This window comes from Bombus pascuorum, chromosome 16 (assembly GCF_905332965.1).
Source record: "Bombus pascuorum chromosome 16, iyBomPasc1.1, whole genome shotgun sequence".
NCBI lineage: Eukaryota > Metazoa > Arthropoda > Insecta > Hymenoptera > Apidae > Bombus > Bombus pascuorum.
The window spans coordinates 2477234-2495993 of record NC_083503.1 but is presented as its reverse complement, the minus strand read 5'-3'; the positions used below and the strand labels follow the sequence as shown (position 1 = coordinate 2495993).

At 35.8% G+C, this 18760-nt stretch overlaps 2 protein-coding genes and 1 long non-coding RNA gene across 3 annotated transcripts; 1 reads left to right on the top strand and 2 right to left on the bottom strand.

The window, feature by feature from the left end:
• Nucleotides 1-1382: 1382 nt before the first annotated feature.
• LOC132915264 (ejaculatory bulb-specific protein 3-like) lies at nt 1383-5006 on the bottom strand. Its single transcript, XM_060975087.1, has 3 exons — nt 4861-5006; nt 4513-4750; nt 1383-1835 (listed from the first exon to the last, which is right to left on the bottom strand). The coding sequence occupies exons 2-3, from the start codon at nt 4706-4708 to the stop codon at nt 1639-1641; spliced, it is 393 nt and encodes a 130-aa protein (XP_060831070.1). The 5' UTR covers nt 4709-4750; nt 4861-5006; the 3' UTR covers nt 1383-1638.
• LOC132915284 (uncharacterized) lies at nt 1830-4359 on the top strand. The gene is made up of 2 exons (XR_009659832.1): nt 1830-3264; nt 3340-4359. It is a non-coding gene; the product is annotated as an uncharacterized LOC132915284 (long non-coding RNA).
• On the bottom strand, nt 4865-16819 carry LOC132915269 (protein sneaky). Its single transcript, XM_060975091.1, has 6 exons — nt 16310-16819; nt 14983-15198; nt 14258-14559; nt 13764-13951; nt 12779-13305; nt 4865-7409 (listed from the first exon to the last, which is right to left on the bottom strand). Exons 1-6 carry the CDS (start codon nt 16598-16600, stop codon nt 6762-6764), a joined length of 2172 nt encoding a protein of 723 aa, XP_060831074.1. The 5' UTR covers nt 16601-16819; the 3' UTR covers nt 4865-6761.
• Between the last annotated feature and the right edge of the window lie 1941 nt (nt 16820-18760).

Below are 18760 nucleotides of genomic sequence, written 5' to 3'. Positions count from 1 at the left end.
GTGGAGATCGTTCTCTTAATAATTTATGAATATTGTGTTGGCCTATGTAGAATATACAAATATGTAAATATGTAACGAGGGGAGATCATTATTTTCTTCATAATTTGTGAATATTATTTTGAATTATGTGAAATACAGAGAAGTATACGTGCAAATATGTAATACAGAAGATATGGATATTCTTTTTTTACAATTTATACGTAATACGTCGTTTCTATCTGATAATAATCGACAGCTTAATTATCGCGAGAACCAATGTCTATATCAGAGCAAATAATTCGTCGAACGATGTAACGCAACTGCAATTTCTTGCATGACGTTTAACTCCATAGGTTGCGACTGAGTTTTAATAGTCGATCGTTTCATGCAAAAAGACGTTCCGTGTCAAGGATCAGGATGAGTAATCGACTTCGAAGGATAATCGAGGATTCGTCCGGCACTTGCGTCTTCCTCGGCGCTCCAGTTATTAGATCTGATTCCACTTTTAGCTGAACGCGAATTCAGGCCTGTCTCTATTCGAAGTTGATAGATTAGTCACAGGCTCATTAATCACCGTTTAATTAGTCCCGAATTAATTATTGTGTTCGAGCGAGATGCAACAGATCATTTTCGCTGATAGCATGCAAATTAGATGAATCCTAAATGTTGGCTCGTGCACAAATAGTTTTTTCGGTAATTCTGTGGTTGAAACTGCTTGTAATACAGTTTTTGTAACAGAGAATTAGACACAAATTTAATTTCTTGTTTTTTTGATATTTAAGGAATTTCAGTTGAACAATCTATGACAGATATTTTAATTTTCTTACAATCAACAAATTTCAGTTGAATATGTTTCAAGGTCTGAAACAGTTTTTTTTTATAGGTTATGAAACTATTTTCTCACTTGAAACATTTAAGGTTTTTTTTTCTTTTTTTTCTTTCTTTCTTTTTTTTTTACAATTTGTCCTGAAGGACATTTGGTAAAGTATTATATCTTATTTATTGTTAAAAAAATTAAAAAAAATATAGCATGTGGGTGGCTACCCCCAGCAGGGTGCCATCTTCGTGTTTGCTAGGTTATATCTTTTATGGAAACATTTAAGGTGGACAATTTTTTTTTTAACTTATACTTTAAACTTTTTTTTATTAAACTTATACTTTAAAAAGTATTTTTCAAGCTGAGATGAATAATTTTCAAACTTTAAATATGTAGTTCTCTCTAGTAAATCTAAACGAAGGTATTTTAATGGAAAAATTGGAACTAGAATATTTTCAAGTCTTAAACGGAGCCTGTAATAAATAATTTAGACGTTAAGATATTTTTTAAGGAGAAAATCGGAAGGAAATAATTTTCAAGTTTCGTATATGTCTTTCTATTAAACTAAAAAATCAACACTTTGATGTATTTTTCAGATAACTTTAATTGGTTGTAATTACAATTATAGAAAGGCCCTTGATGATTTCTCTTCCAAGGAATGTGCAAATTTATAAAATACGTAATTCATTGTTTTAAAATGTTTTTATCATATAATCCATACAGATCAGTGGTAAGCATTTATAGCAAATCATTGCAGTGCATCATTACGTGTATACCAAGTAGATTTAATGTGAACAAGAATGAAGCGAAGATAATCGGTGCCATTGAATTACGAGGTTAATTTAGTCCACAGCTTTTTCTTTGAATTGGTTCTGAAGGTAACGTTGTCTGTAAGCTCCTGACGGGTCGTATTTAGCCTCCAGAAGACTCCATTCTTCCTCTCTATTGTCGATCAGATATTGCGAAAGCTTGTCAGCTATTTCTTTCTGCTTTTCACTGCATGCTGAGCATCCGTGGGCCAATGCATCGGGCAAGTTTTCTGCAATGTTAATTATAAATAATTGAATTTATTTTTACACGCTAATTCTACTCAACGCAAATTTAAGGGCCAACGTTGCGTTAACGTGTTATTTCATTCGTGATTTCGGTAAAAACCATAGAAAAGGAGCTTTAACACAGCGATTCAGCTGATCTTTTTGGACGTGTTTTAAAGTGAAGAACTCGAAAGAGGTTCAAAAGTTATGCCAAAAAGAAACTTGTACTTCTTACACTGCATCGAGTCGAGAATAGGTGTTTAACCAGTTAACTGTTTTTCACAAGTATGCTCGCCATGAACATATGAAAATGGCAATATTTTTTGTTATGAGTATACTCATATGTATACTGTTATGAGTATAGTCATGCGTAAAAAGAAGTGAAACAGTCATAGCTTAATTCTATATTAAACAGCCACACATACTCTGTGTCTGATGAGTATGTATACAATAGTACAGTACATAATATAAGTATAATATAATACGAATTAGAGCGATAGTGTAATTGAATGTTCAAATCCCAAATTATTGGATATAGTTTCATTATGGACTTCATCATTAATATTATATAACTAACACATACTTGATTGGACGATGCTTATATAATCAATCAATTGCTCTCTAGTTATTCGTTACATCACTAAAATTATCTTCTAATGGGTTAGACATGGTGTACCTTGAACGTATTTCTGTTACGATGACAAAATTTCATAGCAATATGAAGATTATTCTTCTTGTATTGTTCTTGCCAATAGAAGGATGACAAAAGACAGAAGGCCACCGCGTGAATGAATTTTGAGTTTAGAAATACTTGCAATTTCTTTCTTTTCCAAACGAAAGTCCTGATTTCAACAAAATTCACTCTAACGAGATCAGATCTTGTCGTAAAACTATTCCTGGCACAAAAGGCTAACACGCAGCATCCTCGAAAGAAGACAAAAGGCAGAGATAACAAACTTCCTTGCAATCAAGAATCTCAGCTGCAATGATGCGAGGAGAAATAAATTCTATACACGAGTAATTGTAACATGCGTAGATCCTTTTTCTTAGATGGCAAAGGACGCGTAACCGATTTAATGCGCGGCCTTGTACCTCAGGAATAGTAACGACGGTCATAAAATTGCGGTCGACCGTGAAACGACAACGTTCTGAACATCACTGGAATATGCATACGAGCGCACGGACATATCGTAATTGACTCGTCCAGCATTTCTCTGAGCGAAGGTGCCTTGTAACGACCTTTGCGATGATGCTCTAAACGACACTGCCATAGTTTTTCTTCTTCCTCCTGGCGTTCAACCGTAACCTCTTGTTCGCGTTGTTTGTGTTTCTTTGTTTTGACCCGTTGGATGTTCAATGGTTACGCCAGGCTATGACACATGATAAGTAGTCTTTAATTGGAGTCATTGGATGATTGTGTTAAACATGTGCAGGGTAAGGGGAAGAAACATGGAATGCCATTAAGTAATGACTTTATTATATTTAGATAATCGCGTTTTAATATGTTAGTGCACTACTGAGGGACCAAGGTCCATTGAGTTTAACTGTATTGTTCATAGCATGGACTCTAACATTACATGGGAAGGCCAGTCAGATCATTTTGATCCATTACTGAATTAGCAAAAATTATTGCTTTCATTTGATGTGTATTTTTTTTTTATAAGTGTCTTTTTATAATTTAAAGTAATGGTGAATTAATAGCATATTCTGTGGCACTAAAACTCTAATTGGGATGGGAAAGAAGATTATTATTAGAGAAAGATGTGATTGTTTTATATTATCCTAATTTCTTCCTCCAAATTGAATATTAATACTGGAACGAAATACATAATGTCTATTTGTATTGTTATTAGTATCTAGAAAAACGTTCAAGTAGCCATGAAGCTAAGCATAATCAATATAGACATACAACAAGAAGAAAAGCTAAATGAAAATTTGAATGAAAAAGTTGAAAATTTACATAGTACAACCAGAAAGCTATGAAAAGGAAGATTAGTTAAATACTAAAGACAATAATAGCGACGTTAAGGAAGAAATACAGAGCAATAATACAAATGCAGTTAAATAGTAAGTAGGAATACATTGTACTGTAGCATATTGGTACCATAGTTACATCATGCACATATAAATTATATTAAAACTAAGATAAAAGAATTAAACTACATGTATATCTAATAATAATAGGCTGTAAAAATAGAATAACTATTTCTAGGACTAGGGAATGTGTACATGTAACAAGTAAATCACTACGCTAAGCCAAAGAACCTCCTCGTGATAGATGTACGGTCTGACTGAATAAAATATTCTTACATTATTATATTAATGTTTACAAGCAGTGAAAATAGGAAGAATGGAGACATTTCTTGTCCTATTCCATGAAGATCAGCGATTCCCTGTTTTTACTCCAAAGTTTTTACACTCACTACATATTTTATTTATAATTTTTCATTATTCAACAGTTTTATAGCATCAAAGTGCCACAAACAAAATGTAGTATAACATAAAATAAAAATAATACAATAAAATGTATTTCATTTTTTAAATAAATACAAACCACTCCTATACATATATAAGTAATAAATCATCTAAATAGAACAACATACAATAACCGATTTATCACGCAAAACAACAATAATTCTCTATATATATAAAAAAAAATATTTTACATAGGAAAAAGCTCACTTTTAAGTTCAGCCGCGTCCGGGGTGCAAGTACCACGATCGAGTAAACAGTTCACGTATCCTTTCAGAAGTCTCTCGTTGTTCAGTACGAGGTTGATGTCGATGTCGTCGTACTTCGTCGTATATTTGTCTTCGGAATGTACTTCACCGAGCAGGAAGCAGATAGCAACCACGACAGCAATCAGGACAGTCTTCATCTTCGTTGAGCGGAGATTCACCGTTGCTGGCTTTTTCGATTACTGAACGTCCAGCTCGTTAGCGTGGAGATCTTATATGTCTCGTGCATGGCTCGTTAGTAGCACGAAATCGCGGCCAATTACTTATCATACCTAAAGGAAATTGTACCTACCGCGTAATTCCTTAGGAAAAATGCGCACGGAAGGATCATTTTCTTGCGCGCCACGATGTTCGACGAACCGAGCAATTCTTGTTAATGTGGATGAAATTCGATTTTAGCTTGCAACAGGTGACCGGTATCTCTATTGTTCCTCTTGTGCGTCGTCCATATGAAAATGTTGAAATACCAGAGTTTCCTACAAATTTTGAAAATAGTACAGTAAAATGAAGAAATGGCAGAATAGTAGAGTCATAGAGTGGTAACATAGAGAAACAATAAAATTATAAAACAGTAGAATTATAAGATGAGGAAATAGAAAAATAGGAAAATTGTAAAGCAAAGACCATAGGCAGGAAACGTGACAAACAATTGTAAAATTCCATAATCAATTCCATGTTATTAAAATTGCCCTCTTATTTGCTTGCAAAATTTGAACTATTATTATTATTTGAAGCCTATTGAACATTAAAAGATTGTTTATAAAACTTCATCGACCTGTCACCTGCACTCAAGAAACTTATATTTCTGAATCTAACAAGCTATTCCTTTTCCAGGAACCTTAACCCTAGTTTGTCGCGTTCCCCTTGAGTGCTCTTCAAATGATAAAGTAATAAAATGGCAGAGTAATGAAATAACAAACTGATGAAGCAGTGAAACAGTAAAACGGTGAAATAATAAAATTATCCTTCTTACATAAGTTAAACTGTTACAAAGAAGATGAGTAGAATTCGAGTTTTCTTCAATTATGAAATTATGGATACAACATTTTAATTAATAAGAACAGTATACGTATTATGTACTTTGTTTTTTGTACAGTACTAACAATTATAGCAATCATCGTTAAATTCTCTTTATAACAATATACAGCAGCTTGCCTCTTGTGTATGTAAACGGAATTTAACCAATTTGCGAGACCTCATGTCGTATTCAAGTAGATTCGTCGCACAATTGCAATCTTTCCTTGAATTATGTGAAACAGACGTAAATCGCTCCGTGTCTGCAACTCATTATACTTATGTTAACGTTACTTTGATACATCGTTGGCTTCGTGGAAATTTAATGGAGATGCGAGATTCCTCGGATAATACCATTGTATTATAAAACTAGGAATGATCCTACTTTGTGCTCTTGAATGTTTTGTATTCCGTTCGAGCATCACAGTCCTCATAAATCCAACATAGTAAATGCACGTTTTAAGTTCTCGTTTCTTCCTCATGAAATCTGAGACTTCTTGTCGAGTTTGGTACGTGAGATTTATACGTAGAGATGGCCTTACCATCTCTGATGATATCATAGTTTCCCGAAAAATGTTTCTAGCCACTACTACCTACAATCTTGACTAATATCATTGGTACCTCGAGGCGTAATATTGATCCTATCATATGTATTTTCTTCAAAAGAATACGTAATCTCTAATCGTATGTTAAACATTAGAATAAAATCAATGGCATAAATTTAAGTTTCCTTGTTTTAAATTCTACTGGTTTAATCACAAATCACAAATACAAGTTGTAATAGCTGATGCTCATTTAAGTGACTACTAAAAGACGTAAATCAGAGATTATTGTCTTCATATTCAATAACTAGTATCCTAGTACACAAATAAAGAATGGTTACAGTACCACCATCCATATAATATAATCCAATAATTAAGCTTATTAATTAATATATTCAATTATAAATCTTCAACAAGTCTTTAATTCTTTAAAGACCAACGTTGCATTAACTCAACATTTCATTTGCAATTTTTGTTGCTCAGCTTACATCATTGTATTTCAGCATTGTGATTATAAAAGCGAGTCTCAAGGATTTTTTCAAACATATAGGGCGAGTTACTGTGTTTATCAATAATATTGCGTTTAGGCAACTTATACGAATTATTCCATTGCTTGGTCGACAGCGTGTTAACTGAACTAAAAGTCACTGCGTTGGGTGTCGTACTCTTCCGTTTCGGTATCCGAAAATTCAGAGCAAGCATAGCAAATCTTTCCTACGTCTCTCCAGCATTCAGCGCAATGCAAGAAGGGGCAACCTGGAGTGGTGCATGCTCGGTACTTTGGCCCTTTTCTAGGCTCTGGATCGCCGCAGATTAAACACCTTTCCCTGGCACAGGCGAAGTATTTGAGCCATCCAAAACGATCCGGCCATTTAAGTCTCACGGCCAACCAGAAATTCACCTCGTTCTCCAAATGACGCGTTCTCACCATATTCTTTACTTTAGCCTTCATGAACTTGGTGTACGAGAGCCTGCGCCGTAAACTCTCGTTATAGAGGTACAATACTCGTCTCTTTTCTCTTCTTCGATAAAAGAACGAGCAAATGCCACGACGTAATCTCTCGGTGTAAATGGATGCAAAGATCAGGAGGAAGACTGCCATGAAGGTACCGTAGATCCTGACGATTACGTAAGCGGGTAGTTTCGTGGGTCGAGGAAGGCACGCGCTGTTCGAAACCACGGTTTTGATTCGTTTCTTCACGTTGAAACCTCGAATCGCGTTTCTCATCAATGATGCGATCACCCCCGTTCCGCGAATTTCCAAACTTAGGTCGTGGTGGCCTGCCTGAAAAAACACATTATTTTAGAACGATGCGAACTCTGGATTCTTGTCCAAAATATATATGTATCATTACATTATTATATATTATTATTATATTATCATTATTACATATTATAATTATATACATACTTAAAATAACTTGCAAATTATTCGCTATAGGAAGAGATGTTTGAAGCAAAAGTTGCATAGTATCTAGAGGCACATAGTGCTATAATTTGCTTTTTATTACCTTGCTTTTTTAACCATATACTAGGGTCACGTTCAGTTTTTTAAATGGGTTGTCTAATATTTTAGATAGCCTAAATACCATGCAACTTTCGTTTGAAACATCTACGAGTTATTTCAAGTCGTCATGTTAGGAGACTCACCCTGTATATAAAATATGTAAGTAATTTCACAATATCTGTGATACTTCACAAAGGATACATTATAATAGTTCTCGAATCAAGAGGATGTGAATCAGTACGTTTGGGATCTTTCGAAAAAGTAGTCATAATTTATAGTCACGAGTTCCCTTTCGACTGCCGAAGAGTGCAGACGTGCCTGGTGCCCGGAGAGGTCTCTCAGTCGAAATCGGACGTGGAAAAAAGTGCCCCCGAAAGTGCGAAAAGCGGGGAAAACAAAGCAATGCAACGAGTGCCACCGCTCAGGATATCAAACAACGGTGAAACATACGCCATATACAAAACCATGGAAATCCATGAATGCACAGAAACCGAAATGGATACGACTCAGATGAGTGACGAGAGAAACACCACCAACAACGATCTAACACAACAAGACGAAAGCTGGAAGCTCGTAACTCCCAGCAAAAGAAGAAAAATTACAACAAACGCAAATACTAGGAGGGCTGCAGAAACAGTAAGTAAGCAGTGGCTCCAAGAAATCCCACTACAAAACCCCTTCAGCATACTACCACAAGAGAAGGAACCAGAAACATCTGAAACAACTGAAAAACCAATAACACACAACCCCAAACCACCGCCAATATACATCGATGCGCAAATAATAGACCCCCTCCTCGAACTGCTAAACAATACGGCAGGCAAAGAAAACTACTCAATAAAACAATTAAAACTGGACCAGGTAAAAGTGCAAACCAACGCCCCAGAAACCTACAGAAAAGTGGTAAAAGTGCTAAAAGAAAAAAACGCCGGGTACCACACCTACCAGCTCAAAACTGACAAAAGCTATAAAGCAGTTATCAGAGGGCTACACCCAAGAACAAACACAAGCAACATATGCGACGAACTAGCCAAAATCGGACACCAGGTAAGAGCAATAAACAACATAACGAGATTTGACACCAAACAACCACTACCGCTGTTCCTAATAGAACTAGAACCGAACAAAAACAACAAGGAAATCTATGACATTAAACAAATCTTAAACACAATAATCACAGTCGAACCACCCAGACAAAAAAAAGACATACCTCAGTGCATGCGGTGCCAACAATATGGGCACACAAAAAATTACTGCAACAGAAACCCGGTGTGCGTCAAATGCGCAGGAAAGCACCTGACAACTTACTGCCCATATACGGGAAAAATAAAAGAGGTAAAGTGCTACAACTGCAACGGAAACCACCCAGCCAGCTACAAAGGCTGCCCAGCCAGAAAAATACTCCAACGTAAATTGTTTCCGCCGCTTAGAAGCAGGACATATAACTACCACCACACACAACAAGACAGGGCAGAAGCTGAGACACCAATTAAAGTACAGTACGTAATGAACAACAACCACAACAATATCAACACCACTGGCAGCCGAAGCTACGCGCAAGCAACCAAGGAAGTAACACCCGTAGCCAATCAAAACCACAACAACAACACCAACGACGCTACAGAAATAAAAGAACTATTAAAACAATCCATCAAAAGCACCGACATGTTAACAAGAACGATAAGCGAACTAAACGAAGCATTCAAGCAGCAATCATTACAAATCACAGCTATGATACAACTGATAACAACCATGCTAAGCAAAAAGTAAAAACGGACATACTAAAAATAGCTGCCTGGAACTCTAACGGTCTACAACAAAGGGCCATTGAAACCAAAGCATTCCTATACCACAACAACATAGACATACTACTTGTATCGGAGACGCATTTCACAACAAAAAGCTACACAAAAATACCGCACTATACCATATACGATACCAAGCACCCCTCAGGAAAAGCACACGGAGGAACCGCAGTGATAATAAGAAACGACATTAAACACCACCTACACAGCCAAGTTAGTAAAGAACACATACAAGCAACTACTGTTACCGTACAAACTAGCAGCAACCGTCTACAGCTGTCAGCAGTATATGCACCACCGCGACACAAAATTACAGCACAAATGTGGGAAGAATACTTCCAACAACTAGGCGACAAGTTTATCGCAGCAGGAGACTACAACTCAAAGCACACAACATGGGGATCAAGAATCACTACACCTCGAGGCAGAACCCTAGAAAAACACATCAGGAAAAACAATCTCAATATATTATCCACAGGAAGACCGACATACTGGCCGACAGACCTGAGCAAAATCCCTGACCTACTCGACTTTGCAGTCACAAAGGGATTAAACGGAAATAAAATAAATATAGCATCCAGCCTCGAGCTTAGCTCCGACCATACACCCATAATAATAACATACAGAAACAAGCCAATACTCTACAACAACTCAGAGACGCTATGCAACAAATCCACTAATTGGCAAACCTTCAAAGAAATAATTGAAAGCAAAATCAACTGCAACATCCCACTGAAAACGCCCCAACACATCGAACAAGCTGTAACAACACTTACAAAAACTATACAAGAGGCAGCACGGGCAACCACAAAACCAGCAACTACCACTAGACCAACAAAACAAATCCCATCAGACATCCTCGAAAAAATTAGAGATAAAAGAAAAGCGAAAGCAAAATGGCAAAAACATAGAACAAAAGAAAACAAAAAACACCTAAACAAACTTGCAAAGGAAATAAAAAACAAAATAAAAGAGCACAACAACAACGAATTCACAAAGTTCATAGAGTCACTATCTGCACACGAGAACTACAACTACTCACTATGGAAAGCCACAAAAAAAATAAAGAAGGCGATAAAACCAGCCCCAGCAATCAGAAAAGCAGACAACACATGGGCAAGAAGCAACGAAGAGCAAGCCGAAGAATTTTCCATCCACCTATGCAACACATTTACACCACACAACATCAATAACAGCAACCACAATAGCCATACGGACGACGACGCGATAGCCACTAGCACTGCAATCGACAAGCAATACACCATACCCAAAACAACAGCACAAGAAATAAGAAACATAATAGAAAAAACAAAAAACAACAAAGCACCAGGAATCGATCTAATCAATGGCAAAATATTGAAAAACCTCCCTCCAAAAGCGATACGGTTAATTACAATAATATTCAATGCAATACTAAGAATACAATATTATCCTGCATTATGGAAACAGGCACAAATCATAATGTTACCCAAACCAGGCAAAGACCCACATGAAGCAACATCCTACAGACCAATATCACTACTCCCCGTGCTCTCCAAAATACTAGAAAAAGTAATATACGCCCGACTAAAACCAATAATAGAGAAGGAAAAACTAATACCAGACCATCAATTTGGATTCAGAAATAAACACTCCACCATAGAACAAATGCACAGGCTTGTCAACGAAATAATACACACAATAGAAAACAAACAATATTGTACAGCCCTATTCATGGACATAGAGAAAGCTTTCGACAAAATAAACCACGAAAGCCTAATACAAACAATCAAGAAACAATTCCCGGAAAAAATATACCAAATAATAAAATCATACATAAGCAACAGAACCTTCACAGTAAAAATCAAGGACGCACACTCCGAAGCAAAAGACATCAAAGCAGGTGTTCCACAAGGAAGCGTCCTAGGACCCATACTATACACATTATACACGGCCAACATTCCAACAACTACCAATAGCAAAATACTGACATTCGCGGACGACACAGCCGTGCTAGTCAGGCACACTAACCCTGTAACAGCAGCCACAATACTACAAGAGCACATCACAAAAATAGAAAAGTGGCTACAGGACAAACAAATCAAAGCTAACCCTGACAAATGCAACCACATTACATTCACATTGAGAAAACAGATAACACCAAACATCTTCCTGAACGGCACGCAAATAACACAAACAAGGCAAGTCAAATACCTTGGACTTCACATAGATACACACTTCACATGGAAACAGCACATCAAATCAATAATAGACAAGATACAGATAGCAAGGAGACAAATGTACTGGCTAACAAGCCGAAAATCCAAACTAAGCACAGAAAACAAACTGAAAATATATAAAATAATCATAAAGCCAATCTGGACATACGGAATTCCACTATGGGGAACAGCAGCAATGAGCCATATAAACAAAATAGAAACAATCCAAGCCAAAATCCTTAGAACAATGGTAAACGCCCCGTGGTACGTTAGAAACGAGGACATAAGGAAAGACCTCGGAATATCAACGGTCAAGGAGGAGATTACCAGATTCGCAACAAGATACAGAACAAGAATAGAAACACACCCGAACCAGCTGGCAGTTGAAACGTGCAACACAACAAACATCGCAAGAAGACTAAAAAGGAAACACCCAATAGACCTCATAAAAGATATAACTTAGAAAAAACGAAGCTGGCACCCCGCTGGGGGTAGCCGCCCACATGCTATATTATTTTTTATTTATATTTTTTTTTTTTTTTTCTTCACCAACAAGATATAACACTTTACCAAATGTCCGCAAGGACAAATTGTAAAATAACCAAAATAAAATAAAAAAAAAAAAAAAAAAAAAAAACTTCACAAAGAACCACAAACTCGTCAACGTCATTCGTACATAATTTTCTAAAATAGTCTTAACACATTACTCACTCGCAGTAAATCGAGCGGATACATACGACAGACCGTCAGTTCAAGATTCCAGATATTATCGATTTCGCAGTCAACATGCTCTCATCGGTATCATCGCTGTCTACTTTGAAAAAGTAGATAATGCGCTATTATTATTGACAGCACACGTGCGAATCTGTCTAATAATCTTTCTGCTTCTACCGTTTCTAATAGATTTGGGAAAAACCAATCGGTTGCCTGCCGGTTGATAACCGAAGGAACAAACGCCGTCTTATAGGCAACCAGTCGGTAAATGCTGATGCTATGAAGCCTATTAGTAGGCTGCCGATAAGCAACGTGTTAAGACTTTCGAGTGGCGCATGTATCATCTATCATATCAACTCCTTAATCGTGAACCACTGATACTTAAAATGATTTACCCTATTTATATCCTACTTATACAAATGAATTCTACCTGAGTGTACTCCATATAAGCGTGTCTCCTGATTAAATCCAATACTTCATAAAATAACCAATCCAAAATAACAAAAACACTGGCCGTGATGAGCTCAAGAAGCAATTTAACTGTCTGTCCAATCAAATGAGACCTTTCGGTTTTGCTTGGTTTCATACTGTAAGGATCAACAAACTTTCTCCTCTCGATTTTCTTAAACGGCAACAGAGTCATACTACCGCGTGCTCTTCTTCTTGCGTCTATCTTGCGGAAATAGGGCGACACATATATATTGTCGAACTCAATGTCATTCAAATATTCGTCGTGGTATCTCTGAGCGTCGAGAATGATTTTTAGAAACACGAAGGACAAGCATCTTTTTACGATGGTCATCACGGACTGGAACAATCTTCTTCGCACTGTGAATTCGTGTATTACCGCTCTGGCAGCATACGCCGAGTCTTGAAGATCCAAAATCACTGGCGGCTTCCTCACTTTGTATTGCAGCTTCGCGTCCTTTAAGCTTCGGCTGAATTCGTCCCGAGCACCTTTAAAGAAAGATCGTCCGGATGAGTTTTAACACAGGAAATCGCGATTCACAAACAGTGCCTGATGTGCAAGCCTCTCAGAAGCCAAACTGGTCAACTCTACTTTTGGTTAATTGGTTATTTTAATTACATAAATTAATATTTATTAATATTTACTTCTCGGGAAGCAAATGATTTACATTTATGAGCTCATTCGTCCCAAGAAGATGACATAAATAATAACAAATTCTAAGATAATTTTAGAAGAAGTGGATCAAATTCTATGTCTTCTAAGTGGCTCGCCGTGACTAATAAGAGAAGAAGACAAATCTTTTCTAACAAAATAGGTCGCATCAGGCTTGAACACGTTAACCGGTTAATATATTTGTAAAATGATTATTTTAAAATAATATTGACCTTCCGGTAAAGAATTGTCTTTCGTTCTCTTTCATTTAATTTTTTGGAAGAATCAATAATACCCTTCAAAGCGATGTATCCTTCGCCGATGCCACTATCAACCTTTCCTTCAGGATCACAGATACTAGAACCACCCAGTGCTTGAACCAGATTACAGACGAAAGTCAGTTTCATCGGCCAACACAGCAGCCAAGCAACAAATACGCTCACTGCTTCGTAACACTTGTTGTAAGCATTACCGAACATGTCCCTTTAAGAGTATTTGTACACATTTGACAATATTAATTTAAATTTCTAACTCACGAGAAACCTATAAAAAAAAATGTATTGTAATTTCCATTAAATAATTGAAAAGCGTTACTTCAAATAAAATAAGGGAAAGGTAAAGAGAACATAATTTGATGGTATAAATAATAAATAATAGAAATAAAATAAATATTTGGTCAATTTTGTAATTAGCGAAAGTTGCCAAATATTTTGATTGGAATACTCGGGCAATATTAAAATTAAATGGTATTATAAATTGCAAGATATGCAACAGGTTTTTCAAACATACCTACATCTTCCTGCACCTCGACTAAGTTGCTCCTCGCATCGAGCTTCAATTTTTTTCTTATATTTAGCTTCAAATATTTCTGCATCTGATTTGGCTTCTTCAATTTTTTTCTCGTGCTTCTGTTCGATTTCCTTGCTTCTTTTTGTATCACCTTGCAACTCGTCCAAATAATCGTTTTCCTCCTTTAATCGCAACATTTCTTCCTCTCCCTCCACTTCTTCGACAATCGGGCTCATTAAGTCCCTCACCGAAGAAAGCGTGTCTTTTATCTCATTTGCATCCGCTCTCATAGCAAGGATCGCCTTTTAATAAATATAACGATTAAAAATAAGAGGAATTTTCGTAACTGGCGCCGACGTAGCAAAAAAATCACGCAGACATACGTATCTCTACCTGGATCATACTGGATCTTCCTGTGCTTTCGGAAAATTTTATTCCAAATTGTGTAGCCTAACAAACATTGACATCGCAACGGGCATCGAAATTATTTCGACTTTAATATAAATTCACTCAAAATATGAATTTTAATTAAAGTATAACGAGCAGTGTTATTTGAGCCTCCTAATTTGCAGAAAACACAGGAATGATGAATTTGAATATTTTATACTGTTTAGTTGGTACTATATGTTCTTTGATTCTTTCTAATAAAAATGGACGTTTACCGTAGACATTGTAAGAATTAATTTACGCTTATTTACTCGTTATTAACAGAATAGTAAATATACCTGTTGAAACGGTTTGAACATTAAATCAAATCTTGTCTTGGTAAGGTTGTACGTCAACTGTGTAGTGCAGCCGAATGTTCTTACCACCTCCTTGGCGTTATACACTAAATTAAACAATGGTCCGGCAATGATATATCCAAAAATCAGTGCTCTCAACATACTTCGACCTGCTCGGCCAAAAAACGCTGGTATCGTCAAGATAGAAATGCACCTTACCTATTGTGTCAAAAATAATTAATAAATAATAAATAAATTCTTATACATATCCAATTTCATATTTCAATATTTCCAATAAGATATTTAGCGATTTTATTAAAATATGAAACATATCGTCTAAAAATTTGAAGAAAAACAATAGCAATTTTCGCTACTGACAAAACATAATAAAACCACTTCGTTATTCGCAAAGCATCTCGCCTATGTTACTGTGTTAACAATGCTAAATATCGAATATGTTACGTTCTTAAACATTGGTCACTTATTATTGTAAATGGTACAAATATTCAGAAACTGAGCTATGCAAGATCTTATCCAGGTAATTTAACCCTTAACGCACCGACTTTTGGTTATGTATATCGACCGGCAACCAACTTATTTTCATCATACTTCGATTTGCAAGTTTTTAAATGTCAGATTGTAAAGAGTAGAGCGCCACACATCGGTGGTTACTTTGACCGTTAAGTGCTAATGAAATCTGATCCGAAGCAAATGGTAGAATTGTAAATAAATCAAGGAAAATGTGCGTGGAATTATAAATAATGGACTGTTTGATTTACAATTTAAAATGTACGGTGCGAGAAATATTTATATATACGAAGAATGTGACAAAAAACAAATGTGGAATCCATTAAATACGTCAAAGAATGATTTCAGCGTTATATCATAACGAGCTGTTCATGCGAATCATGCTTAATTACAACAATTGTAATCAATTAACGGATTGTGATCAATTGCACTTACACGCAACAGATAGAATCGCAATTACTTAACAAATAGCATTACGTTGGTAATGAAGTTTCCAATGACTAAACGAGCTTCGACACGTGCCGAGAAAGTAACGAAATATGATACGTCTCTCGAAGAAAGATATACCGCAGTGACTGTTAATTTTTCTTTTCTATTCTCAAGTACACAGGAAATTGTAGTGTGGAAAGTCATTAATTAAACAATAAATCATGTGTTTATTTTCGGTCGAACTGCACTTAAATTTTACTTGCGTTGCACTTGCTTTACGAAAGTATCAACAAAGGTGACGCGTTTCTACTACGAATAATCGGTAGGAAAATTGTTTTTAGAGATAAAATATTCTGAAGCATTCGATTATTACCTGAATCGACAAGGCACATCCAATTGACAGCATCGTAATCAAAATACCACCAAGACACACACTGGTATACGCGTCGAACTGCAGGTCGATGATAATGCATTCGTATAGAAGAACAGCCATAAAAAATCCGAACAAGAAACCGATAAAGGCACGCGACTTCTTATGAGTACCTATCGGATCAAAACAAATACGGAACAAAACCGGGAACTTGGCCTGGTAATGCTTGAGGAAATCTTTCTTGAATTTCTCCACTCGAAGACCGAGATTGGTTACATTCTCCATTCCGGGCATTTCTCGTATCTTGCACACAAGAGTTTATCTGGTAATTGCGTGTAATCAATTTATGCAACTCGCTCGAGTCAAAGTATCGTCGTTGATTAAAGAGGAAATCCTTGACACGTATTTCTGAATCCTTATACTAAAATCCCTTTCTTGCAAGCACCTCGTAATTGTATTAGTTAGACTTGTCGATCACAAAGTTATAGGAACTTTCGTCAGAGAACGCCTTGATAGATAACGAAAACTCACGTATTACAACAGTGGTTATGTAAGCGGAGAACACATGCGATAACACGATGCCCCTCAAGCTATCACTTTCGAACTAACAAACGAATCACTACTAGCGACTTCTACTTTTTCATGGCCTACATTATTATGTATTGTCTACGTTTTACCAACATTTAACAGTAAATTGGCAAATTCGGATCGTATCATTGACATAAAGGATATACGTGACATTTGAGAATTAACGTCTCACGGGTTCTGAAATACCGACTTCGAAAAAGACCGGACTTGTTTCTTACGCCATCTGCGATTTGCTAAGGGGAATATAGGAATTATCTACATGTCAAGTTAGTTCACAACCTCGATGTAATCACAATCGAATCGAAAACGATAAAAACCAGTAGCTATGAGAAGATCTTCGTTCGCTACACGCATAAACGCAGACGATCTAACGGATTGTTGGATAATTCATAAAAGAAAATTACGTTGATTATGCTTGAAATTAAAATTAAACTTTATTGTGTAGATTATTATGAGATTGCGAACAACGCAACTACAATGCGAATACCTGTGCAAAAGTTACACGTTCTAACATAGAATTAAATGTAGAATTTAATATATCGCTGAATAAACTTGGAAAGACATGATATTATTTCAGTATATTTCAACATAAGCGTAAAACAACCACAAGGTAAAATCCATGATTATGCAGGAATCGATGTATCGAACAAGTGCTCCAACTATACATGATACAATCGCGATCACAGCCAATCAGCTCATAATATTATTTATAATACAATTCATAATTCTATCATATACAATGATACAGTTAGCAATTGTATACGAAATAATATTAAGTGTCCAGGTCTCACCACGTGGAGGTTGCTGCGAGTGGAGACCCACCCTAACCACGACCCAATCCACCCTCCTTTTACGCAAAATTTTGAATAGAAAAAATTACATATAAAATATATAAAATAAAATAAAATTTGCGAAACAGTCGACCCTTCGATCGTTGCGCAAATAACAGACTAAAAGGAACTTTAAGGAAACCGACGCGAGAAGCTAAATTTATTTCGACAGCTAAAAGTAGAAATCAAGTTGAATCTTCATCATCACACAATCATCATTCACACAACACATAGAAAGCATTGCATGCATTAATAGCATTAAAAGCAGTTTAAGATTATTTTACCTACAAATTTCAAAACACCCTTTATATTCTACCTAATGCAGAGCTCTCATGAATTTTAACTACTATGTATACATATATTTAATCATAATAAAGAGACAGAGACAATGGATATTTTATAAAATGATATCTTCAGTGTTGTGCGTATCTATAAATACTTTGTATCTTCCTAGTAGTCGTGTAGAAATTTCTGAAACAAACTTGACTTTAAATTAGTTTAAACAAAATAAAACGTTCTTTTATAGATCCCATCTATCAGAGACGTGAATGGAATCTTTATAGATAATTATCACTAGTCTTGATACCTTTTTAAATTCTACTTGTGAGAAATTTGAAGGTTTTTGAAAATTTGAAGAAATTTGAAGAAATTTGAAGGTTTTTGGAAATTTGAAGAAATTTGAAGGTTTTTGGAAGTTTGAAGAAATTTGAAGGTTTTTGAAAATTTGAAGAAATTTGAAGGTTTTTGAAAATTTGAAGAAATTTGAAGGTTTTTGAAAATTTGAAGAAATTTGAAACCTGACCCTAATCTAATCCCTATCGGTCAGGATTCTGAAGTATAAATTCTGACCAGAAAATTTTAAAGACCTATCTATGGGGGTCTGATATAAAAAATATCTATTTATATAAGGATCTAAATATCATAAAGGGATGGAATGGGAAATTGTATTTCCCATTGTAGAAGGCATTGTATAGGACAAGCGTGGGACGTAAGTGTCCTTCCGTCGATCTCATAATAGATCCTGAAACAAATTTAA